The 26,994-nt window shown below is 39.2% G+C and overlaps 1 protein-coding gene across 1 annotated transcript in view; it reads left to right on the top strand.

Annotated features, from left to right (window-relative positions):
- The window catches only part of alp3 (alkaline phosphatase 3), a 113,718-nt gene that overhangs the window by 42,051 nt on the left and 44,673 nt on the right, over positions 1-26,994 (top strand). The window contains 3 exon segments of the mRNA XM_034167806.1: positions 749-917; positions 12,399-12,571; positions 12,697-12,837. Of these exon segments, the coding sequence (XP_034023697.1) occupies positions 749-917; positions 12,399-12,571; positions 12,697-12,837 (483 nt within the window).

The following is a 26,994-nucleotide window of genomic DNA, read 5'->3' as shown; positions in this document are numbered from 1 at the left end:
ACAAGTAAAATGTTTAGAGAGAATTTAAATGTTAGAAAAATGTTAGAATTTAATAGTTACATTTATAAAAAATGTAGGTTTGAAATTGCAAGTTTTACTGTTACAGTGCTGTCAACAGTTAAATATGAGGTCAAGAAAGAGGTCTTTATTTTACTTTTTATAAAACAAGTATTTATTTTCATTGAAGTCAAGAAAAGGTGACTATAAAGTGAATTTTGGCAAAACAGGTATCATTGTCATGTTGAGGTGGCAGAGGGTTGTTGTCGACAGCTGGGAAAAGTAACTAAAAAAGTAACTAGTAATCTAACTTAGTTACTTTTACAATTGAGTAATCAGTAAAGTAACTAAGTTACTTTTTCAAGGAGTAATCAGTAATCAGTAATTGGATTACTTTTTCAAAGTAACTGTGGCAACACTGGTCGTCAGTACTTTGTTTGAATCTGTAAGTTTATATCAACCTTCTAAAATTAAAAGAAAGCTGACCTATCTGTGGTTTACATGGCTTGCTGCCAGCGTGATCATTACAACATTATAAGTATGCACAGATAACAGTGGATGAACACGCTTCATTTACTTTACAGATTACTTTGGTGTAACTGTCAATCCATTACCCTGATTCCTACGCGGATCCATCTTTCTTTTCATTGTGTTATAATTTCCCACACAAAGCTGAACACACGGAAGGAAGATTTAGTTCCACGGTACGCTTTCTTCACACTAGCACTTTGTGTGCATGTGTGTTGTGCAGACTTACAGTGTGGACTTCCAGATTCCAGACAGTGCAGCCACAGCGTATCTGTGTGGAGTCAAAACTAACCTCAACAGCATCGGCGTAAATGCAGCTGTTCGCAACGGCGTCTGCAAGACACAGAAGGGCAACGAGGTCACATCCATCCTGAAGTGGGTGAAAGATGCTGGTACGCCAGAACAAAAAGGCACCGTGACAGATACACTCATTCACTTACTACTAACTTTTGCATTTAATGCCTGCAACATATGCCTAAAAAGTTGGGATGGGGCAACTTATAACTTAACTTCCAAATATAGTGATTAAATCATCACTTTTCCTAATCCTTAGGGGGATGGTTACATGAACATTTCCAACTCACTGAATGTCTTGCATTTCATTTATGGTCAAGTAGTAGGCAGGTGTCAAAAATTGAATGACCATGCTGGAAGGAGACTAGTGAGGGAAGCTACCAAGACACCCACAACAGCACTGAAAGAATTATAGGCTTCAGTGGATGTGAGTGGAGAAACTGAGAATGGTGGAACATGCAACATCTGTTGCAACCCCTTTCACAGCTTTGTGCTGAAATGGAGTACAGAAGGATTGTGAAACAGAAAAACAGATTAAATTTAGGTTCGAGATTCCCATCTACCTCCTGGCAAACTGCAGATGAAATTTGTAACATTCTTTGAAAGAAAATCTTCCTCTATTCCACTTTATCATGAGTCTGTAACTGTAACTGGTGACACAACATACAAAAGCTGCACGGTGAGCAGTTTTTTCCATTACAACCCCTTTAGAGTTGTCTGTGTCTCTTGGTGGCTTCCCTCACTAATTTCCTTACAGCATGGTCACTCGATTTCTGAGAACTACCATCTCAACACAGATTAACCATACAGTACCATACTGTTTATATTTCTTAATGATCATTGCAACCGAAGTGCAGGACATATTCAGGGACTTGGAAATGTTCATGTATCCATCCCCTGACTTGTCTCAAGAAAACTGGGTAAATGGGGTTTTCAATGTTATATTTAAACAGCCACAAAATCTCTAATTTGGATCAGATCCGGATCAAACATGGTCAGTCAATAAAGGATACCATCCTACATAACGGTCTCAAATATGAAATAAATTTGATCATATTTGACTGAGTTATAAATTTTTGAAAATTTGTTTAGTGTCAAAGGATAGGGATTTTTTTCAAATTTTCTAAGATTTTTCTTGACTTTGCCCTTTGACCTATGACCTTGAAAACTGAATAAAAAATTGTGGGTTACAGACTATTCACAAACAAACAAACAGGTGACAACTTCATTGGCAGAGGTAATAATTGTCGGAGTTATCAGGCTCCTTTGCATTACCTGATTAAATCGGTGAGTCAGACTCAAAAGACATAACATTGTGCTGCATTAACATTTACTGTCACTTCTAGAAATGCACACAGATCCACATAGTGAAAGGATAATAATGCAGACTGCTTTAGAACTGCAGCATGACCACAGTAACTAATGGGATTTTGCAACTTTAATAGAGAACTGAAGAAGATAACTGAGAAAACTCTGCTGCGTCATGTCACAATTCTTGCTCTTGACAAAAGAAAATTCCTGAGGTTATACAACCACAGCAAAACCAGATTTTACGGATGAGCGGTCTGCTGTAAGCCGCAGTGCCCTGTCACAGAGCAGCTATCACCACAGGGGAGCCAGAGGAACAACAGCCTGCAGGCTGCAGGTTACACTGCAGGGAAGCATGCTGCAGAGGGAAGCATCTCCACTTAACAACCATAAATCTGACATAATGTGAAGTTTGAAGACTCACACTCCTTCAGGTTTAAGTGGAGGAAAATGTCACATTATACACTGTACATAAGCCCAATTAAGTCTGTACAACTCAAAAAATGTAGGTATCTCATTTTTTAACTTTTTATTTTACATGTACATATTCAAAAAATATAAAATACCCACAGCCTTATGAGCATTGTCTTCTTTATAATTTGCAGATTGGTTTCTATCTATCTATCTATCTATCTATCTATCTATCTATCTATCTATCTATCTATCTATCTATCTATCTATCTATCTATCTATCTATCTATCTAATTAATTTAATTTCATTTTAATTTCATTTTAATTTAACCTTTATTTAACTCGGCAAGTACCATTGAGATCAAGATCTCTTTTGCAAGAGAGACCTGGACAATTATAAAGTTCCTGTTGTGAAAGTGTAGTGACACGGACCCACAACAGGGGGCGTAAATGAACGGACAATGAAAGAGTCAAATATGAACACTTTACTGTTGTGAAAAGCACAACCAAACACAGCAGATTACAGAATATGTACAATAGTCAATTAGCAAAGGTGAAGTGTGGGCAGGCTCGAGGATAGAGGACGTCTGTCCTGAGAAGAACCGGAACCACACGATTTCCTCCGCCACCGAACCTGGAGAATACTGGAGCCGCCAAATCCCGAACACCCCAGGTGGCCACTGTCTCCGCATGTCGGATCTGGTACTGCTGGCGGGGAGCAGAGACAATCAGATGTGGGTGTGTGAACACCCAGTAACAACAACGGTGGGAATTCCACCTCCACCTCTAACACACACTTGTGCAGTGTCTGAGTAACCACTTATCTGGATATGCAGGCTGAGAAGGTTACCTCCTAAGGTAGACAATATCTCGGCAACGAGGTGGAGATGACGTCCGGTCTTTATGGAGTGGGATGATGAAGTGTAGATGGGTGACAGCTGTCAAGAGATAATGAGTGACAGCTGTCACCCCCGGCTGTGTCCGTGGCGGCAGCGCCCTCTCGTGCCTGAAGCCCGCACTTCAGGCAGGGTGCCCTCTGGTGGTGGGCCAGCAGTACCTCCTCTTCTGATGGCCCACACAACAGGACCCCCCCATCAACGGGCGCCTCCTGGCGCCCGACCAGGCTTGTCCGGGTGACGCCCCTCGGAGTCCATGACGCTGGCCGAGATATCCTGTTGTGAAAGTGTAGTGACACGGACCCACAACAGGGGGCGTAAATGAACGGACAATGAAAGAGTCAAATATGAACACTTTACTGTTGTGAAAAGCACAACCAAACACAGCAGATTACAGAATATGTACAATAGTCAATTAGCAAAGGTGACGTGTGGGCAGGCTCGAGGATAGAGGACGTCTGTCCTGAGATGAACCGGAACCACACGATTTCCTCCGCCACCAAACCTGGAGAATACTGGAGCCGGCAAATCCCGAACACCCCAGGTGGCCACTGTCTCCGCGTGTCAGATCTGGTACTGCTGGTGAGGAGCAGAGACAATCAGATGTGGGTGTGTGAACACCCAGTAACAACAACGGTGGGAATTCCACCTCCACCTCTAACACACACTCGTGCAGAGTCTGAGTAACCACTTATCTGGATATGCAGGCTGAGAAGGTTACCTCCTAAGGTAGACGATATCTCGGCAACGAGGTGGAGATGACGTCCGGTCTTTATGGAGTGGGATGATGAAGTGTAGATGGGTGACAGCTGTCAAGAGATAATGAGTGACAGCTGTCACCCCCGGCTGTGTCCGTGGTGGCAGCGCCCTCTCGTGCCTGAAGCCCGCACTTCAGGCAGGGCGCCCTCTGGTGGTGGGCCAGCAGTACCTCCTCTTCTGGCGGCCCACACAACAGTTTCCAGTTCACTTAACCTGCATGTCTTTGAATGTAGGTGGAAACCGGAGCACCCGGAAGAAACCCACACAAACACGGGGAAAACATGCAAACTCCACACAGAAAGGCCACAGGTGGGAATTGAACCCATGACCTTCTTGCTGTGAAGCAACAGTGCTAACCACTAAACCAGATGTCCAAATCACTTCAAAGGTGTTGCATTGCTAAAACAGTGTTTTTTAAATTTAATTTTCAATTTCAATTTATTTTCATTTGTATAGCGCCAAATCACAACAAAGTTGCCTCAAGGCGCTTCACGCAGGTAAGGTCTAACCTTACCAACTCCTAGAGCAAGCACACAGGTGACAGTGGTAAGGAAATCTGAGGATGTTGGGGACAGGGGGTGAGTCTTGTTTATGACACATGTACATACAAGCATCTGGTGATCAGAATCAAAATCACCTTTATTGTCATTGCACAGTAAAACATCACAACGAAATTTGCTTGTGCATCGTCAAAAACAATGCTCGTGCTCACACATAACTTACCCACACCCACCGTCACATGTACACACACACACACACACACACACACACACACACACACACACACACACACACACACACACACACACACGCACACCTCACTAAATATTAACATCAGGGTTTTATTGGGGGGGGGGGGGGGTATGTGAACTCAGAAACCTCTAAATTGCACCATCCCAGTCAATCAATCAATCAATTTTTTTTTTTATATAGCGCCAAATCACAACAAACAGTTGCCCCAAGGCGCTTTATATTGTAAGGCAAGGCCATACAATAATTATGTAAAACCCCAACGGTCAAAACGACCCCCTGTGAGCAAGCACTTGGCTACAGTGGGAAGGAAAAACCCCCCCTTAACAGGAAGAAACCCCCAGCAGAACCAGGCCCAGGGAGGGGCAGTCCTCCGCTGGGACTGGTTGGGGCTGAGGGAGAGAACCAGGAAAAAGACATGCTGTGGAGGGGAGCAGAGATCGATCACTAATGATTAAATGCAGAGTGGTGCATACAGAGCAAAAAGAGAAAGAAACAGTGCATCATGGGAACCCCCCAGCAGTCTACGTCTATAGCAGCATAACTAAGGGATGGTTCAGGGTCACCTGATCCAGCCCTAACTATAAGCTTTAGCAAAAAGGAAAGTTTTAAGCCTAATCTTAAAAGTAGAGAGGGTGTCTGTCTCCCTGATCTGAATTGGGAGCTGGTTCCACAGGAGAGGAGCCTGAAAGCTGAAGGCTCTGCCTCCCATTCTACTCTTACAAACCCTAGGAACTACAAGTAAGCCTGCAGTCTGAGAGCGAAGCGCTCTATTGGGGTGATATGGTACTACGAGGTCCCTAAGATAAGATGGGACCTGATTATTCAAAACCTTATAAGTAAGAAGAAGAATTTTAAATTCTATTCTAGAATTAACAGGAAGCCAATGAAGAGAGGCCAATATGGGTGAGATATACTCTCTCCTTCTAGTCCCCGTCAGTACTCTAGCTGCAGCATTTTGAATTAACTGAAGGCTTTTTAGGGAACTTTTAGGACAACCTGATAATAATGAATTACAATAGTTCAGCCTAGAGGAAATAAATGCATGAATTAGTTTTTCAGCATCACTCTGAGACAAGACCTTTCTGATTTTAGAGATATTGCGTAAATGCAAAAAAGCAGTCCTACATATTTGTTTAATATGCACTTTGAATGACATATCCTGATCAAAAATGACTCCAAGATTTCTCACAGTATTACTAGAGGTCAGGGTAATGCCATCCAGAGTAAGGGTCTGGTTAGACACCATGTTTCTAAGATTTGTGGGGCCAAGTACAATAACTTCAGTTTTATCTGAGTTTAAAAGCAGGAAATTAGAGGTCATCCATGTCTTTATGTCTGTAAGACAATCCTGCAGTTTAGCTAATTGGTGTGTGTCCTCTGGCTTCATGGATAGATAAAGCTGGGTATCATCTGCGTAACAGTGAAAATTTAAGCAATACCATCTAATAATACTGCCTAAGGGAAGCATGTATAAAGTGAATAAAATTGGTCCTAGCACAGAACCTTGTGGAACTCCATAATTAACTTTAGTCTGTGAAGAAGATTCCCCATTTACATGAACAAATTGTAATCTATTAGACAAATATGATTCAAACCACCGCAGCGCAGTGCCTTTAATACCTATGGCAGTCAGGCATGCATCTCATATTGCACATAAGTCTCATTATCGTAATACAAATGAAAATGTAAATTTGAAAATGAAAAGAAATAGCAAATGCTTTTTAATTTTCAAAACGTGGACACGTTATTTGACTCATAAATAAAATTTAAATTCAATCCACCTAAAGTGTGCACATTCTACAACATAATTAATACAACATAATTTTCAAAAAATACCCCACTAAGTAGTGCTCACAAATCAAATGAAAGCAACTATTATTAGAAATGCTTTTAATTTTCAAAACATAAACACATAAATAAAATGAAAATTCAATCAACCCATTTAAATTTTCTTTTTCATCTTCAAGTGTGCACATTCTGTGTCGCAATTAAAAAAGCGACAAGGATATTGTATTTTCATTTTCAAACCAGCCTCACGCAATTTTATCAAAATTAAAATGAAATCTTTTTGTTTTCAGAAACTTTATTGAAAATAGCAAGTATACAATCAAGTATACAAACACAGAAAACAATTCAAATAAAATCGCAAAGAGGACAGTGCAGGAAAGTGACATCAGACATCCTTTCCACTGCAGTCTCTGGTCTTCAATGACTGCTCCCTGCCTGCAGTCTGTTTTACACACAGCAGTTTTACAATAAAAAATACTTACAAATATTTTGTTTTACCCAAAATTAATGTTTGATTAGTTTAGGTTCCATTTAAAAGTGAAAAAACCCAAACATGTCTAACATGAAAAAAAAAAACTTGTAATAAATACTTACCATTCGAATTTAAAACAAACAAACAAAAAACATTTCTTACATTAGAAATCTTTGATGTTTCTCTGTAAATTAAAACCATAACTTGTCTGTTGTTGTTGCTTCAGAAGAGATTATTTTTTGAATTAACATAATAATGTACATTGGACATTTATTTTTAGACTAATAAAATAGAATGAAATGCACTGTGAACATTATTAAGCATTGTAGATTCATTCAATCATATATGCATTTCATCCAGTAAAAAGAAAATAAATAAATATAAATATTTATCATACAACACAACAGGAAGTGAATGTTGGCGTATACTTGCTACAGTCACCACCATCCAGTGTAAAACCTCTGCCAAATCCCAGTGTGGATCTGTGCTGGATCCACGGTGGCAACCCTGAACAATGAGAGCAGCTGAAAGGACGACAACATGTGCTACAGTCACATTTCATTTACTCACCATGGTTATTTGTCACCACATGTAGTCTTGTGACAAAAACCCCATGAAGAAATCAGTTTTTGATTGAGTTCATTTCAACATTTAACTGCATCATTATTGACTCTCTCATTGTTTTTAATATTGCAATCGCTACAGAGCAATTACAAAAATCTGAAAATGACCATTTATGACATTTGTGAACGCTTTTAAATTATTCATAGTAGGGACGTGGCTTCTATCTGTGCAGGCAAAAGTGTTTTATTGAATGACAAGACATGAATTTACATACATTTTGAACAAAAACTTTCAACCCGAATTTTCTCCTGCTGCACATATTCTTCTTCTTCTTTGTCTTTCGGCTGTTCCCGTTAGGGGTCGCCACAGCAGATGAATCGTTTCCATCTCACCCTGTCCTCTGTATTTTCCTCTGTCACACCAACCACCTGCATGTCCTCCCTCAGCACATCCATAAACCTCAGCTTTGGCCTCCCTCTTCTCCTCCTGCCTCGTGGCTCCATCCTCAGCATCCTTCTCCCTATATACCCTGGGTCCCTCCTCTGCACATGTCCAAACCATCTCAATCTCGCCTCTCTGACTTTGTCTCTAAACTGTCCCACCTAAGCTGTCCCTCTGATATGTTCATTCCTAATCTTGTCCATTCTTGTCACTCCCAAAGAGAATCTCAAGATCTTCAGCTTTGCCACCTCCAGCTCCGCCTCCTGTCTTTTTGTTAGTGCCACTGTCTCTAAGCCGTACAACATAGCTGGTCTCACTACTGTCTTGTAAACTTTCCTCTTCACTTTTGCTGATATCCTTCGGTCACAAATCACTCCTGCCACCTTTCTCCACCCAATCCACCCTGCCTGCACACTCTTCTTCACCTCTCTACCACACTCTCCATTACTTTGAACAGTTGACCACAAATATTTAAACTCATCTCGTTTCACCACTTCTACTCCTTGTAACTGCACTATTCCACTGGGCTCCCTCCCATTCACACACATGTACTCAGTCTTGCTTCTACTGACTTTCATTCCCCTGCTCTCCAGAGCATATCTCCACCCTCATCCTCTTCATAGCAGCCCTCACTTCTTCCTTACTAATCTCTTTTACTTCCTGATTTACTCTCACCACATAATCCAGGCTTTTCTATTGCTCATTTTCTTCATTCATCAGCTCCTCAAAATATTCCCTCCACCTTCTTTGCACACACTCCTCACTTGTCAGCACATTACCATGTGCATCTTTTACCACCCTAACCTGCTGCACATCCTTTCCAGTTCTGTCCCTTTGTCTGGCCAATCAGTACAAGTCCTTTTCCCTTTCCTTACTATTCAACTTCTTGTACAGCTCGCAATATGCCTTTTCCTTCGCTTTTGCCACTTCTCTTTTTGTCTTGCGCTGCATCTCCTTGTACTCCTGTCTACTTTCTTCATCTCTCTGACTATCCCAAAACTTTTTTGCCAACCTCTTTCTCCTTATGCTTTCCTGGACCTCTTCATTCCACCACCAAGTCTCCTTGTCTTCCTTCCACTGTCCAGATGTCACACCCAGTACTGTCCTAGCTGTCTCCCTCACCACATCTGCAGTGCTTTTCCAGTTTTCCAAAATTGCTTCCCCTCCATCTAGTGCTTCTCTCACCTGCTCGCTAAATTTCACACAACAGTCTTCCTCCTTCAGCTTCCACCTTCTGATCCTTTGTTGAGCTCTCATTCTCTTCTTCTTCTTCTTTACTTCTAAAGTCATGCTACAAACAGCCATCTTATGCTGTCTAACGACACTCTCTTCTGCCACCACCTTACAGTCTCTGATTTCTTTTAGCTTGCATCTCCTATAAAGAATGTAGTCCACCTGTGTGCACCTTCCTCCACTCTTATATGTTACCCTGTGCTCCTCCCTTTTCTTAAAGTAGGTATTCACCACAGCCATTTCCATCCTTTTTGCAAAATCAACTACCATCTGTTCTTCCCCATTCCTATCCTTGATACATATGGACATATGGACGGACGGACGGACAGATAGACAGACAGACGGCAAACAGACAGACGGATGGACGCAAAGCCTTGGCAATACCCGATGGTCTTATTTGATGGCCTCGGGTAAAAATAAAAAACTAAGAAATCACTTGTACATAAGTATTCACAGCCTTTGCCATGAAGCTCAAAATTGAGCTCAGGTGCTTCCTGTTTCCACTGACAATGCTTGAGATGTTTCTACAGCTTAATTGGAGTCCACCTGGGGTAAATTCAGTTGACTGGACATGATTTGGAAAGCCACACACCTGTAAGGTCCCACAGTTGACAGTGCATTTCAGAGCACAAACCAAGCATGAAGTCAGGGGAATTGATTGTAGATCTCAGAGACAGGATTGTGTCAAGGCACAAATCTGAAGAAGGGTACAGAAACATTTCTGCGGCTTTGAAGGTCCCAAGATGTTCAGATCCACCAGGACTCTTCCTAGAGCTGACTGCCTGTCTAAACTCAGGGATCGGGGAGAAGGGCCTTAGTCAGGGAGGTGACCAAGAACCGGATGGTCACTCTGTCAGAGCTCTAGCATTCCTCTGTGGAGAGAGAAGAGCCTTCCAGAAGGACAACCATCTCTGCAGCAATCCATCAATCATCCTGTATGGTAGAGTGGCCAGACGGAAGCTACTCCTTAGTAAAAGACACATGGCAGCCCACCTGGAGTTTGCCAAAAGGCACCTGAAGGACTCTCAGACTATGAGAAACAAAATTCTCTGGTCTGATGAAGCAAAGATTGAACTCTTTGGCATGAATGCCAGATGTCAAGTTTAGAGGAAACTAGGCACCATCCCTACTGTGAAGCATGGTGGTGGCAGCATCATGCTGTGGGGATGTTTTTCAGCAGCAGGAACTTTGAGACTAGTCAGGATTGATGGAAAGATGAATGCAACAATGTCCAGAGACATCTGGGATGAAAACCTGCTCCAGAGTGCTCTTGACCTCAGACTGGGGCAACTGTTCACCTTTCAGTAGGACAATGACCCCAAGCACAGGGCCAAGATGTCAAAGGAGTGGCTTCAGGACAACTCTGTGAATGTCCTTGAGTGGCTCAGCCAGAGCCCAGACCTGAATCTGATTGAATATCTCTGGAGTGATCTGAAAATGGCTGTGCACCGACGGTCCCCATCCAACCTGATGGAGCTTGAGAGGTGCTGCAAAGAGGAATGGTAGCTACAAGAGACAGAGGCAAAACAAGATAACTGAATGATATGTTACTGCAGTAACATCAGTACCTGTGACTCAGTTGTTAGAATAGGTTGTTGACAAACCAGAAGATCCCTAACTCAGTGGTGATAGTCATAGTGCAGTGTTCCTAATTTGTTCATAGGATGTTACACTGTTATTACCATTCAAGTTGATTTATTGCAAATTACCCAAGTGCATTTTACATAAACAACGTAAGGTTTGCGTTTCCAAAAGTTGTAATTTAAAAACACAGGAGTTAAGTCCAGAAACCATCTCCATATGTGTCCCAGTCAGACAATGAAAAACTTAAATTTTGATCTTTTACCCCAATGATCTTGCTCACATTGAGTGGTCTTTGATAAATTTGATCTTCCGCTGGCAATTCCAGAACCCACCTACATATGTGCACCAAGTTAAATAGGGGGAAAAAAAAAATCCAACTTTTGACCTTTTACCCAAGTGACCTTGATTCAAAAAAGGCTATGCATACTTATATCCATGCAAAAATGTTTGTATTTATCCAAGCTTTCGGTCACACGACCATCATCAGGGCATTGCACAGTACGTACAAAGCACTTCACCTTATACCTAAAGTTCATTCAGTGTAATTAAGTCAAATAGATACACCTGTGTGTGACTGCAATTTGTAGTTCAGTCAACATGTTTGTAGTTCTTTAGGTATACATCACCCCATGTAAAAATGTCTTTTTACATGGGGTGGAAACAAATTAACAACGTGCACCCCCAGTGTATATTTACAGTGCAAAAGTCAAAATCAAAATACAAAAATCTAAATGCAAAAACAAATTGATCCAACCAGGATTTAGAGAAATGCATTAACATCAGACATCCAGTCATCATAAATTGCAATTCTTCCAATATCCACCCACAGTATAACATCACAACATCACACTCCATTCCAAATCAACATTTAGGCCTTTTGGGTACAGTGAATCCAATGTGTGTATCCAGAACAATTCTCTTTGGCACAATCTTTTATCAATATCACCACCTCTGTGCAACTTCACTTGTTCAATACCTTGGAAGTGGAGGGAGGAGACAGTATGAGCATATTCAGCAAAGTGACAGGCTACAGGATAATTAGGATCAGCTCATCTAATCGAGCTTTTATGTTCACTGATCCTTTGTTTTAAATAACTTGTGGTTTTCCCACATAAATCTTGTCATTGACCTTGACCTTTGCCAAAACAAGTACTTTAAGGCCTATTCTGGGGTTGAGTGTCATTCAAGTACCAAGTTTGGTGGAAATCAGCCAGTGGAGCTGGCAGGAGTAGAGGAATGAATAGACAGACAAACACTGCTGAAATTATAGTACGATGCTTTTTGGGCCCAACATGAACATTCTTTACATACTTGTAAACCTACAAAAAATGTGTACTGTGCATTCAGCATGAAAGTAATTTATCTTCTAGGTAAGTCTGTTGGCATTGTAACAACCACGCGGGTGCAACATGCTACCCCAGCAACCAGCTATGCCCACAGCGCCAGCAGGAAGTGGTACAGTGACGCCGACATGCCGAAATCTGCAATACGGGACGGCTGCACTGACATCTCCTCTCAGCTCCTAAACAACACAGACATAGATGTAAGACTGCATTCATACACACATTTATAGGTTTTAGCACCAAAAAGCTTGTCCAGTACCTCAAACAGAATGTTTTAGTTCAGCAAAATACTTGATAACTTGTGTTTTTATCTGTGTGTTTCCAGGTAATCATTGGAGGTGGGAGAAAGTACATGACACCTAAGGGTACCAAAGACCCAGAATACCCCTGGGATTTCAACTCCAGGGGCAAAAGGAAAGATGGACGCAACCTCACTGACGAATGGCAGAAAATGAAAGTGGGAAAGGTAACTTTATGTTTGACTACTGGCAATAAATGTGACCATGTTTACAGGAAAAATGTCAGGAATGAGTCTCTGAGGAAATCTATTTTACAGTATTACAAAACTGTAAAATAACTGAAAAAGTTCATTGCAACAGTAATTGAATAAAGTAAATAAGAAAGTGGGGACTTAAATTATACAGTTATTCTTGCTCTTTCTCTCAGTTTTGAGGGATGGTGTATTGGTTTGTTGTCATTTATACCACACAAGAAAGGTTGTTGTTTAATTGGGCCTGTATAGTATATCTTTGTCTGTGCTCAAGACTATTTACCACCACCAACAAAGTGCTGTTTGATTGTTTATCTGTTAGTAGGGTTATACAAAAAAACTACTAAACCCAATTTCTTGGTGGTAGACTGGGCCAAGGAAGAAACCATTAACCTGTGGAGTAGATCTGATTAAGGGGGTGGAAGCAACAATTTTTTTTTAAACTTTCTTTGACATTGTGGGATGGGGCATCTTTTAATATTGTTGTGTATTCACCCTGTTGAGGTTTCAAATCCTGCAAAATCTCGTAAAACTTTGAAGAGTTCTCCATTCTGCGAGGTGTCAGTAACACTGAGAACTGCATTGAGATGCTCTGATCAGGCTGCACTTTAACCGTTGCACACAGACAGCAGCATTAACATTGCAACATAAAACTCTAAACTCTTTGTACTGTATATTGTGCCTAAAACTCTCATGAATATGCTATCTGGGTTTTTAGACGTTGTCATTGTTTGTTTTATGCAAACATGCGAGAAGCTCAGGTTGTTTCTCTGTTATTTTCAGTGGGAATTGCTGTGAGCTGTGATCGCTTCCTGTTCATGTCATTCTTGTGGAAAGTGAAGTTTGCTCTTTAACTCCCTGCTTATTGTCCCTTGCAACACTATCTGTCCTGTTTGTTCCAGAGTAATATATATATAAAATGTCTGAAAGTCGGTTTGCATTTATGAAGATCCATGCAGGTTAAACGTAGCAGACACCCGTTACTTGGAACATTTGTTTCAGGTTCTCATACATGCAGTCTCTTAGTAACGTGATCAAAGGCATAAAAAAATACATTTTGTTGACTTCCGGGATGACGAGGAACCGAGTAACAGCATAACTTTTGAGCTCCACGATGGTCCGTCACCCCCCTGACAAAAAACTACTAAAATTCAAACGAATGTTTCATAAAAATGTCAGGGGGCAATAAGAAGAAGATAAGAACGACTGTACAAGAAACTGCGAAAGACAGAGAAGGTACGCTCGCGGAGATCACGGAAGCTAACCCTGAAGTTAGTAAATTAGCTGAAAATACGACCATGGATGCTATTCAAGCTAATATTTTGGCAGCGCTGAAGAATGTTCAAGATGACATTAAAAGAGAGTTTAACGACAAAATTGACTTTCTTAAAGCCGAGGTGAGCGCTTTCAGAGAAGAAATGGCAAATCGCATGGATGGGCTCAACGCCGATTTAAACGTTACACAGAGAGTCGAGGAAGTCGAGCAGAGATTGGCCGACATGGAAGAGTTCAGTGTTGATGTTAATGATGCATTGGAGCACACATTACAACTGCAGATGGATCTGCAAACAAGATTGGTGGGCATCGAATCTCAGACACGCAGAAATAATATTAGAATCCATGGGATTGCGGAGGAGGCTGAAGGAACAAATATCCAAGCATTCATGGAAAATTTTATAAAAGCAGAGCTCGACCTCCCTGAAGCCAGTTTGGCAATACAGCGATGCCACCGCTCACTCAGCTCCAAACCTCCACATGGAGCTAATCCTAGATCCATCGTGATCCACTTTCTTGAACACAGGATGAAAGAGTTAGTGCTCCGCTCCGCGTAGCGTAAAGGCAATATTCAATTCAGTGGAAGACGGATTTACTTTGACCAAGATTACCCAAGTGACATACTGTTCAAGCGCAGAGCTTATAACCATGTGAAAAAAATACTCAAGGAAAAGGGTTACCGCTTCCAAACTTTGCATCCAGCCAGACTACGTGTGCTCTTTGGCACGGACGGAGACAGCGCTATTTACAACAATGTGGAGGATGCTTCAAAGGACCTGGAGAGAAGAGGGATTTTGCCATCACGATCAGAAAATATAACGGATGAGACAGTTGCACCGCCCACCGGAGCAAAGCGAACTAAATTCATGCGAATGACGAAGCAGAGCAAAGGAGAGCTGATGAAGAGTATCCAAGAAAGATTGAGCGCATTTAAACGGAACACAGTCTAATGCATTGACCTACGTAAAGAAGAATAGTACAGCTGAATGAATGAATGAATGAATGAATGAAAACTGTTTATTTCGAACATTTGATACAACAACAATTACAAGATAGATCAGTAAAGACAACAACAAAAAAGTTCCTACTGTGTACCCAACATGTCCGAAAAGGGGTAGGGTGAAGCATCAGCTTATTTATCCCTACCCCTTCTTCCCCACAACCAGTAATACCCTTTGCCACATATACACATAGATTCCTACACACCTAAATCGATAAATATATATATATACACATATATATATACATACACACATCAACATACATACACATATACATACACATATATACACATATACATATATACACATATATATACACAAACATAAATATACACCTTCACATACCTACTTACATACAAAATACTATATATTTACAAGCCGAAGGAAAAAACAAAAACACCCTAACCCTCATTACCCTTCCTCCTCCCTATACCCAGAAAAAACCATATTTTTGTACCGCTGTTTGAACTGGTTCATGCTTGGACATTGCTTGAGCCCCACTCCCAATCTGTTCCACATCCTCACCCCACAGACAGAAATACAGAAACCTTTTAATGTTGTTCGTGCCCACTGATGCTTTAAATTAAATTTCCCCCTCAGACTGTAATCCCCTGATCTGTTAAAAAACATATTTTTAATATTTGCTGGAAGTAAATTGTTTATTGCTTTATACACAATTTGTACTGTTTGAAAATGAACCAAGTCTGTGAATTTTAAGAATTTGGATTGTAAAAATAGTGGATTTGTATGATCTCTATAGCCAGTATTATGAATAATTCTTATAGCTCTTTTCTGCATTACTGATAGTGATTGTGTTGTACCTTTATAAGTATTACCCCATACCTCTGCACAGTACTGTAAATATGGTAAAACCAGTGAGCAGTAAAGAATGCGGAGTGAGTTGTGGTCCAGAATATGTTTCGCTTTGTTTAGAACTGAAATGCTTCTTGACAGTTTACTTTGTATATGTTTTATATGAGTCTTCCAGTTTATCTTATCATCTATTATCACCCCCAGAAACTTATTTTCATGTACCCTTTCAATATCTACCCCCTCGACTTGTAACTGAACCTGTATGTCTGTATTACAATAGCCAAATAACATGTATTTTGTTTTACTTAAGTTTAATGATAATTTGTTTCTGTCAAACCATATTTTCAATTTTCCCATTTCTATACTGATCCTCCTCAGTAACTCCTGCAAATCCCCCCCTGAACAAAAAATGCTTGTGTCATCTGCAAATAATACTAATGTTAATATTTTGGAAACATTGACAATATCATTTATATAAATTAGAAACAGTTTTGGACCCAATACTGACCCCTGTGGGACGCCACAAGCATTGTCCAAGCATGATGATGTATATTCCCCCAACTTCACAAACTGTTTTCTGTTACTTAAGTAGCTTCTCACCCAGTGCAACACCAACCCCCTAATCCCATACTGTTCAAGTTTATTGATTAATATGTCATGATTAATTGTATCAAAAGCCTTTTTAAGGTCTATAAATATTCCAACTGAATGTAATTTGTGGTCTATGGCGTTTGTAATCTCCTCAACTGATTCTATTAATGCAAGTGATGTTGAACTATGTGCTCTGAATCCATATTGACTATCAGTAAGTAATTTATGTTTATTTATGAATTTGTCTAATCTATTATTGAATAACTTTTCTAATAATTTGGAAAATTGTGGAAGCAAAGAAACAGGTCTATAATTTGTGAAGTGGTGTCTATCCCCAGTCTTATACAGCGGCACAACCTTAGCTATTTTCATTTGATTGGGAAATTTACCGGTTTGAAATGATAAGTTACAGATGTATGTTAATGGTTCTACAATCCATTCAATGACCTGTTTTACCACCACCATATCAATTTCATTTAAATCGGTAGATGTTTTATATTTACAATTATTCACAATGTCTATAATTTCATTTCCATCCACTGCTGTGAGGAACATTGAACAGGGATTTCTTTCTATAAGATTATTATCCCAATCCTCAGATTGGGAATCGGGAATTTTTTCTGCCAAGCTTGGTCCAATATTTACAAAAAAATTATTAAAACCGTTGACTACCTCATCCTTATTTTCCTTCTTGACATTATTATCAATGAAATACTGAGGGTAACTCTGTTTTTTATTACCATTTTTGATAATGCTATTTAATATATCCCATATTCCTTTAATATTGTTTTTGTTATTATATAATATGTTACTATAATATTCCTTCCTACATACCCGTATAATATTAGTTAATCTATTTTTGTATTTCTTATATCTATTTTCTGCCTCTTTAGTCTTTAGTTTTATGAATTCTCTATACAGTGTATTTTTCTTATTACATGCATTTCGTAACCCTTTCGTCATCCATGGTCGAGCTTGGATTTTTTGTTTTCTGTAGTCTTGTTTAATTGGACAATTTTTATCATATAATGATGTAAATATTTGTAAAAAAGTTTCATATGCACTATCAACATCACTTTCACTGTATACCTTTTCTCAGTTTTGCTCCTGTAAATCCTTCTTTAGTGTGTTCATGTTTTCCTCTGTCCGCACTCGCCTGTATTTTATTTTCTCCTCTGGCTGATTCCGCCGATGGTTTCTATTATAAACGATGAAAACTGGTAGATGATCACTAATGTCATTGATTAATAATCCACTCACAGTGTTATTCTCAATATCATTGCTGAATATATTATCAATTAAGGTAGCACTATGGGATGTAATTCTGCTTGGCCTGGTGATTTTTGGATATAAACTCATACTGTACATTATACTGATAAATTCATCTGTTATTTTATGCTTATTTGGATTGAGCAGATCAATATTTAAGTCACCACAAATGAACACAGTTTTTTGATTAGTTTTTGAGAACATTTTTCCCATACAGTCAGTGAATGTTTCAATACTAGATCCTGGTGCTCTATATATACAGCTGACTAATACATTTTTGCTTTTTTCTTCACATATTTCAATAGTTATACATTCTAATAAGTTATCAATCACAGTTGTCATATTGTCTACTATTTTATAATCCATGTTCTTATCCACATACACAGCCACTCCTCCTCCACTCTTATTTTTTCTGTTTACACAATTAAATTCATATCCATCCAGTTCAAAATCCATTCCTTTATCTTCATTGATCCATGTTTCTGATATAGCAATTATGTTAAATATTTTTTTAAACTGACTTAAATATTCTTTAATGTTGTTAAAGTTTGCATATAGACTTCTGCTGTTGAAATGGATTATTGATAATTTGTTATCCGTTCTAATGATCCGATTAAACTGTTCATCTGTATAATAGCAACAACTGTCATTGATATTTGAGAAGAAATTATTGTCCAGGTCTATATCGTGCTCCAAGTCCAGTACATTGTGGTCTGTGTATTTAAATGTTCTCAGTTCTACTTTTCCATGATCAGCAATCCTTTGAGTTATATCCTTCTTGTCTCCAGATGTAGATGAATAGGTAGTAGATGAATAGGTTCCTCTGGTCTGTGTCATGGTGTTGTGATGTGTTTGTGTCCTCATACCTTATTGGTCATATTTGTCCAGATCCTCGATGTTCCTATTGTTCATATTTGTCCAGCTCCTCGATGTTCCTTATTGCCATGACTTTTGCTTGTTCTGGTGATCCGTTCAGTTTGATGAATATTTTACAGTTTGAAGTCCATGTGTGCTGGATTTTTCCCTGTTTCTTCAAGAAGCGTGCTTTCCTGGCGATGTCGGCATTCCGTTTGGTGAGATGTTCATTGATGAATACGTTTGTCCCTTTCAGTTTTCTTCCTTGTTTTAACAGTGCTGTTTTGTGTTTTCTGTTGATGAATCTCATGATGACGGTTCGTTTGTCACCGTCATTTCTCCGGGGCAGAGGGTGGCACGCTTCAATGTTATTTAAATCCATTTCTATACCTTTAGATAGGAGGAAATCAGCAACCTGTTTTTCCACAGAGCTGACCTCCTGTTCACTGGGCTCCCCTCCGCTCTCATCTGTTACCGCCCGTGCGTAGGACCGTGGTTTGATGTGAAGACCTGTGATGATGACGTTGTTGATTCTGGTGTACTGCTCCAATTCAGCCACTCTATTTTCCAGCTGCACCAGATGCCAGTCTTTCTCGGCGTTCTGGAGCCGTAATGTCTTCACCTCCTCCACCAGATCCATGATTGATTTCTGTTGCTGCTTCACAACAGAAATCTCCTCTGATAGAAAGTCCAGAGATTTTTTAATATCGTCACCTTCCTCCGCTGTCAGAACCTTCTTAGGCCCCATGGTCGGCTTATGAGCAGCTTGTCGATCGCCGATGTTAACAGCCTGCGTTGTTTGTCACCGGGATGGATCTGCACTGCGCTGGTGCCGCGCGGCCTCGGTGTTTCCGCGCTGATGGATCCGCGGTGGCTGCACGAGGCCTCGTGGAAGCGGCACTCGTGACGCGCGGCTCTAATGACGCAGCGCGCGGCCTCAGTGAATTCACCACGTTGGGCCTCGGACGTTGTTGCTGTCCAGTCGCGGGGCTAAGTTGCCGGTTGAGGTGGTATTCCCACTGTCCGGGTTGGCAAACACCGGCGTGGCAGATGGCAACTACAAACACCACCTCTGAAAACTCAGGTACAAACTTTTTGCAGCTCACTCTGACGACACGCAGCTCTGACTGACTGTGACTGACGCTCTTTATAGCAGAAATTAAGTATTATAAATTGTGCTTTTCATTTTTTTCCTCCGCTGCTGTGTGCGCGACTTTCCACGTGCTCACGCTGTGTTCGTGCGCGCGAACATGAACATGAACAGCTGAACTGTAAAGTGAGTTCTAAAGACGATTGACGGACCGTTGGAGAAAGAGCTTCCTCACCTTCTGCTGTCACAATGGACAAGAGGAGCGGAGGGACAGCGCAGAGAGGGTTCCCCTATTTTTATAGGAAACTCCCTCTCAACATTGAAGGTGGACTTTTCCTTCACCAATGGAGGTCACATATGTTCAATGTTCGTATCTTTTTTTTTTCTCTCTTTTTAAGCAGACCCTTTTGTGTTATTTGGAGCATCTATTATGATATAATTTATATTTTGGCAATGTTAGATAAGCAGAAATATACAGTCGTCACTCTTAATGTAAATGGCCTACATAGCCCTATCAAAAGAAGCAAAGTGATTGCAAAAATGAAAAGAGAAAGATACGATATAATATTTTGGCAAGAGACGCACCTTTCGGCCACGGAGCATGAGAAAATACGTAAAATGGGCTTTAACAATATGTATTATTCTTCCGTTAACAAAGGACGCTCAAGAGGAGTAGCTATTTTAATACCAAATAGAGTACATTCTCAGTGTACCGCACAGATTAAGTGATAAAGATGGATGTTACATATTAGTAAAAGGTCATATAGATAACAAAGAAGTAACATTATTGAACGTATATAGACCACCAGGAAAAGATAAGAATAAAATTAAGAGAATATTTGACCTTATTGCGACAGAAACATCTGGAGTACTTATATGTGCGGGGGATTGGAACACTTGTCTCAACCCCTATATCGATTCCTCTAGTAAAAACAAAAAGCTCCAAACCGAAACAAACCTTATCAAAAAAATGCTTAATGAATTAGGGTTAATGGATGTATGGAGAAATCTATATCCTTCCGGAAAAAGTTATACATTTTACTCACACTCTCATCAAATACATTCAAGACTGGATTATTTTTTTATGTCAACGTCGGATAGACACAGAATAATAAAATGTACCATAGGGGTTAGAGACGTGTCTGACCATGCAGAAGTCTGTCTGACACTCCATTTAGATAATGATAGAAAAGAATCCCTATGGAGGTTTAATACGAGCCTCCTTAAAGACGGAAAATTCTTAGATTTCACGAAAAGAGAGTTTAAAGACTATATGGACCATAATAACAACGAGGAGACCTCTCCTAGCATTGTATGGGATGCCTTAAAGGCAGTGTTAAGGGGTAAATTAATTATGTGGTCCTCATTAAAGAAAAAAGAAAAAGAATGTAGTATCAAAAAAACACTCGACAAACTGAAAAAATTAGAAATTGAACATATCCAAAATAAAGACAATGCCATTTTAAAAAGGATTGATGAAACAAGACATAGTTTGAACAAATTATATGAGGACCAAATAGAAAAGAAAGCCAAATTTATGAAACAAAGCTATTATGAAAATGGCCCAAAATCAAAGAAACTTCTTGCATGGAGAATACGTAAACAACAGACGGATAGATTTGTGAACGGGGTGAGGAGCCCTACTGATAATAAAATGTGCTATGATTTGAAGAGTATTCAAAAGTCTTTTGTAGCATACTACCGACAGCTGTATGCTCAGCCACATCTACAGAACCCACAACTTATAAATTGTTTTCTTTCACAGCTGGATTTACCATCTATAGGAACTGAACAAAATCAACAAAGTTATTTCTAAATTAAAAGGAAATAAAATGGCTGGAGAAGATGGTTACCCAGCAGAATGGTATAAATACTTCAGAGATCAAATAACCCCTTGTCTCAAAAAATGTTTTAATTATATTCTAAAAGGTGGAAAGATTCCACCTTCTTGGAGAAGAGCAGTTATATCTGTAATTCACAAACCTGGTAAAGACAAAACACAATGCGGTTCTTATCGACCAATATCCGTTTTAAACATTGATTACCGCATATTTGCGACAATATTGGCTAAAAGACTCGAAGTTCTGATTCCAGAACTGACAGACGCTGATCAATGTGGTTTTGTACATGGCAGACAAACACACGATAATATTAGACGGGCTCTTCACCTCATTTATAACATGAAAAGATTAGAATCTGTTGCAGTTAGTTTCGACGCTGAAAAAGCATTTGACTCTGTCAGTTGGGAATATCTTTACCTAACCCTTAACAGATTTGGTTTCAATACAAATATAATTAACTGTTTAAAATCATTATATGAACTACCTTTGGCCAGAATTAAGATAAATGGGGACCTTTCAGATACTGTATATTTGGAAAGGGGCTGTCGTCAAGGTTGCCCCCTTAGCGCTAGTCTATTTGCACTTTTTATTGAACCCCTGGCTCAGGCTATCAGAGAACATAAAGACATCTCAGGTATCGAAATAGGAGACACTACATACAAAATTTGTTTATATGCAGATGACATCCTCTTGACATTAACCAATCCGACGACCAGTTTATCCAATCTGTTGACACTACTGTCTGAATACGGTTCATACTCTGGGTATAAATTAAATTTACAGAAAACACAAATTATTACCTTTAATTATCAACCACCCATAGAAATTTCTAAAGAGATAAATATCAACTGGAAAGGCAACATTATTAAATACCTTGGAATATCGATACCAAAGGATATATCTTCACTTTATGATGAAAATTATAGAAAATACACAGCTAATATTAAAGTAGACCTACAACGATGGGCATTAAAACCAATGAATATGTACGATAGGATTGAGACAGTTAAAATGAATTTATTACCAAGGTTCCTTTACCTATTTCAAGCGTTGCCAATTGAAATAACTTTCACACAATTTAAGGAGTGGAACAAAATGTTATCAAACTTCATATGGGGAAACAAAAAACCAAGAATACGACTGCAGACTTTACAATTACAGAAAGAACAGGGTGGTTTAGCCTTACCATGTTTAGAAAGTTACAATAAAGCTGCGAAATACGAATATTGTTGAACTGGTGTGACCTTAGATATGAAGCTAAATGGAAAAAGATAGATCAAACATATTTTGATATACCACTACAAGCTATGGTTGGTGACAAACCACTATTGAAAACATATTCAAAATCTTGTTTGATCCCTCCTTGGATAAAATCTCCAATGAACGAATGGATTAAAATACTTAAAAATAAGAACGTTGAATTCAAAGCTAAGATATTACGCTGGCCAGCTTATGATTCCGAATTTTTGCCAGCCAAAATTGATAGCAGGTTTCAACAATGGCCACAGGAGGGCATAACGAGCTATTGGGTCATAACAACAAAAGGTACACTGAAAGGTTTCTCGGAGCTTTTAGATAAACATAATCTGAATAGACATGACCTTTTTAGATATTTTCAACTAAGACATTACTTTAATAAGAAAATTAAATATGAAGGAGGAGTATTTGGTGAAACATTTCCTTGCGGCTTGTAAAGGTAACGCACCAAAGAAACAAATAACAACAATATATAAAGGTGTACAAGCACTTAAGAATATTTCTACTATGTATATTAAAGAAGCATGGGAAAATGAAGCCAATATCATAATAACAGAGAAAGAGTGGCTTGGTATATCCAAAACTGTTATGATTACTACCTGTTCTGGTTTTTGGAGGGAATTTGCATGGAAGACTGTAACACGTTTTTTTGTCACACCACATATCAAAAGTAAGCAGTGTAACAACCCCGTAAAAGCCTATTGTTGGAGAGAATGTGGACATACCAAAGCAGGACATTTTCACATACTCTGGGACTGTGTGAAGATCGCACCCTATTGGACAACGGTGATAACAACAATTCAAAACATTATTGGATTAACTGTGTCAAATGGATTTATTGAAATATTTTTGGGATATATCTCTTGTGAATTGCCTAAATCACAAAAATATCTTTTGTCTATCTTGCTGGCTGGAGCAAAAAAAGCGATTACTAGGAAATGGCTGAGTAAAGATGTACCTTCACTCCACGATTGGGTTAATGTGGTTAACGAAATTCAAGAAATGGAGAGGATGACTTTTTCACTGAGATTGTCTGTCGAGAAATGTAACAGATATTGGGAGAAATGGGAACGATTCACTCGTTCACTGAATCTTTAAAAGATGACGTACTATATAGTGTGTTATACATTATCACTATATGTTCATATAGTTGATGCCCAATTTTATTTTCTTTCTTTTTTTTTTTTTTCTTCCAAGAGGTCTGCTTGTTATTACCATTGTTCCATTTGCATTTGTTAAATATATAGGAAAATTGTTCAACATCCAAAAATAAAAATAAAGTATAAAAAAAAAAAAAAATACATTTTGTTAGTATAATGTTCATTTGCATTTGTCGTCATATGGATTCTCTATGTTGTTTAGACTGCAGCAACTCTCTGGTGCACAAAGGATTATGGGATATCTCAACAGGGCGAATATCTCAAGAAAGAAAAATTATTTTGTTATCACAATTGAGATCGTAATCCAGATAGACTACAAATCTGACCTGTTCTTAGATATTATTAGCACTCTACACAAAACAAAAATTTGGAGTAATATTTACTGGAAAAAAAACTCAGAAATTCCAAGTAAATTTTACAAGGGGAATTCTTAGTAAATTTTACTTGCACATATTAGTTTTTCTAAAAGAACAACTCAAGTAACATTTACTAGCAATCATCAATTCAATATTTTCATTAGGACAGTATAAAACTGAAAAAGACTTTTGCATAATAGAAATAGAGCACAAGAGTCAAATTCCAGCTGCAGAAAGCAATGAAAAGTAACAACAGTCTTCTTAGTTGTTCACTGTTGCAACTTTTGTGTCCACTACATTCATGAGCTCATGATTTAGATGCTGTTGTCATTTATTCCTTTATAATCAGCACACTTTCCAGAACAGGTTTAAGTAAAATAAAGAAATATTACAATTAATAAATAAATATAGTACATTAATTTTAACAATTTAATAAAAATGATTCTGTCTTGATAAGCGGTAACCCTCTAACTGTAATATGTCAGGATACACTAAAGACCTCGATGGGTGTGTATTCTCTACACTTGGAATTCTCTTATCAGTGTACCATTTGCAACAGGCGCAACTATTTTTAGGTTTAGCACTGTGGAAAATGAGGGATATAACCTCACTGTAGATGCATTGATCTCCATAAGATGATTAATTAGGATTTTCTCAGCACAAACGATTTCCTCTCTGTATGATATTAATCAACCTCCTAACATATGACTTTTGACATAACCATCATGCTTCATAAGAATTATTCAGAATGTTATAATAACTGTGACAGTTAGTTTAAAGCAGCATGACAATGTTTAATTCAAATTCAGATGTCATCTACAGGAGTGACATAAATAAAAAATAAGAGATTTTCCTTGCCTTGGAAAAGCATGTACCTTATAAAATACAAAGAGTGAACACCAGATTAATCCAAAAAGCATTTTTTTTGTTCATGTAATACACATAAAACAGGCCTGTCTGCCACCCACTCAACACCGCCACCTTCTGTACGTCTTCAGACTTCAGACAACTTTATTGATCCCAAAAAAGGGCAATTACGTTTACACTCCAGTTACCTCAGACACAATTATTACTTGTTTACCGTAATAATTGCACACATCAAAATTAGAGACAACACATATACATTTGACATTGTTTATGTGCACTAAACTTGAAGCAGTCCGTCATCCGAATTGAGGTAAAGTGGGTGAAGGCCACTGCAACTGGAGTCGCGCTGCCGCAACTGGGTGTTTTCTAGGGAACAATCTCATCAACACATGCATGATGGCATTTAGGAGCAGGTTAGAGAGAATAATACCCCACCTCTTGTCAAAAGTTTGATGGATGACGTCACAGCCAATCAGAATCGACTACGTCACTAAGCCCCATCCCTAACCCCTCCCCTAATCCCGCCCCATGACGTGTCACAGCCAATCAGAATCGCACCATATACCTTGTGTTGAGACTGATTGTTCCGCTGTATTTCCCCTGATGAAACACATTATGAGTTATTAAAATTATTGACATATATATTCTTATGGTGTCTGTACTGTGTAAATACTCTCACAACTCCGGGGTCGTCAGCTGCCTGAAAAATGAGATTGTCCAATATTATCAGGTGAGACTTACCAGAAGGAAACAGGCTTTCATCTTCGAAAGAATCAGGCAGACCTCGTACAAATTTAATGTTTTTATTCTTCGCCCTTAGTTCAGAGTATATGGGTTGGAATGAGGTGTAAATCCATACAATATTTTCCGGCACATCTTTCATTACATGATCACAGTTCTCCAATAATGATTTAACAAAAACAGTTTTTCCTGATCCACTTGGTCCTATTACGAGGCATGAGAAAGGTGTCTGCAATCTCGGGTCAAACAGGATAGGCTCTCCAAAATCAGACATGCTTTTCAATATCCAAAGGGTTCAGTCAGATCGTCAGGCAAAAGATGTCGTTTGTCATACACGACTCAGAAGGTTTTCTGGAATGACGCCTTTGTCAGCTTGAAGCTGTTTTTATGACGTTTGATACCTTGCTGTGGCACTTTGATCATGGACCCATTGGCAGGATTTTTTACATAACCCTCGATCAAGTCTTTGATGCTGTCAAAGTTTATTTTTTGACAGCTAGCACGAGTTTGTGTGATCCCTTTCACGCGCATAACAGTTTTTCCACTCAAGGTTTTATACACATAACTTTTCGGTCCCGCCGCCGCAAATTCAACAGTACTGTCCCCACTTAACTCATCTGTTAACTGCCCGAGAAAATTACCGGTGGGTAACGGGGTTTCACCATCCCTGCAGACATAGATCAGGCTATCTGTATCGTAGTACAGGATCCTCTCTGGGGTCGCCACCTTTTCCATAAATCCACACAGAGTCAAGCGCGCATATGACGTGGTGAATGCAGCAATAAATATATTATGTGCTTTACCCGGATGAGCTATGTATTGTGACCCATACCGCCATTGGATCATAGCCACATCATTATTCAGAAATGAAAAATAGGTGATGTCATACTGGAAACCTGAAAAATTCCTCAGCGTTCCTGACAAGTTTGGTTTGCGTGAGATTATTCCTCTGAGCGAATTTCCCCCAGAAGGAATTCAGACATAATTTCGCCATGAGGGAAACTTTCCCCGGGTCCA

This window comes from Thalassophryne amazonica, chromosome 4 (genome assembly GCF_902500255.1).
Source record: "Thalassophryne amazonica chromosome 4, fThaAma1.1, whole genome shotgun sequence".
NCBI classification, from domain to species: Eukaryota; Metazoa; Chordata; class Actinopteri; order Batrachoidiformes; family Batrachoididae; genus Thalassophryne; species Thalassophryne amazonica.
The sequence above is the reverse complement of the archived record's forward strand: the minus strand, read 5'-3'. Positions and strand labels throughout refer to the sequence as shown.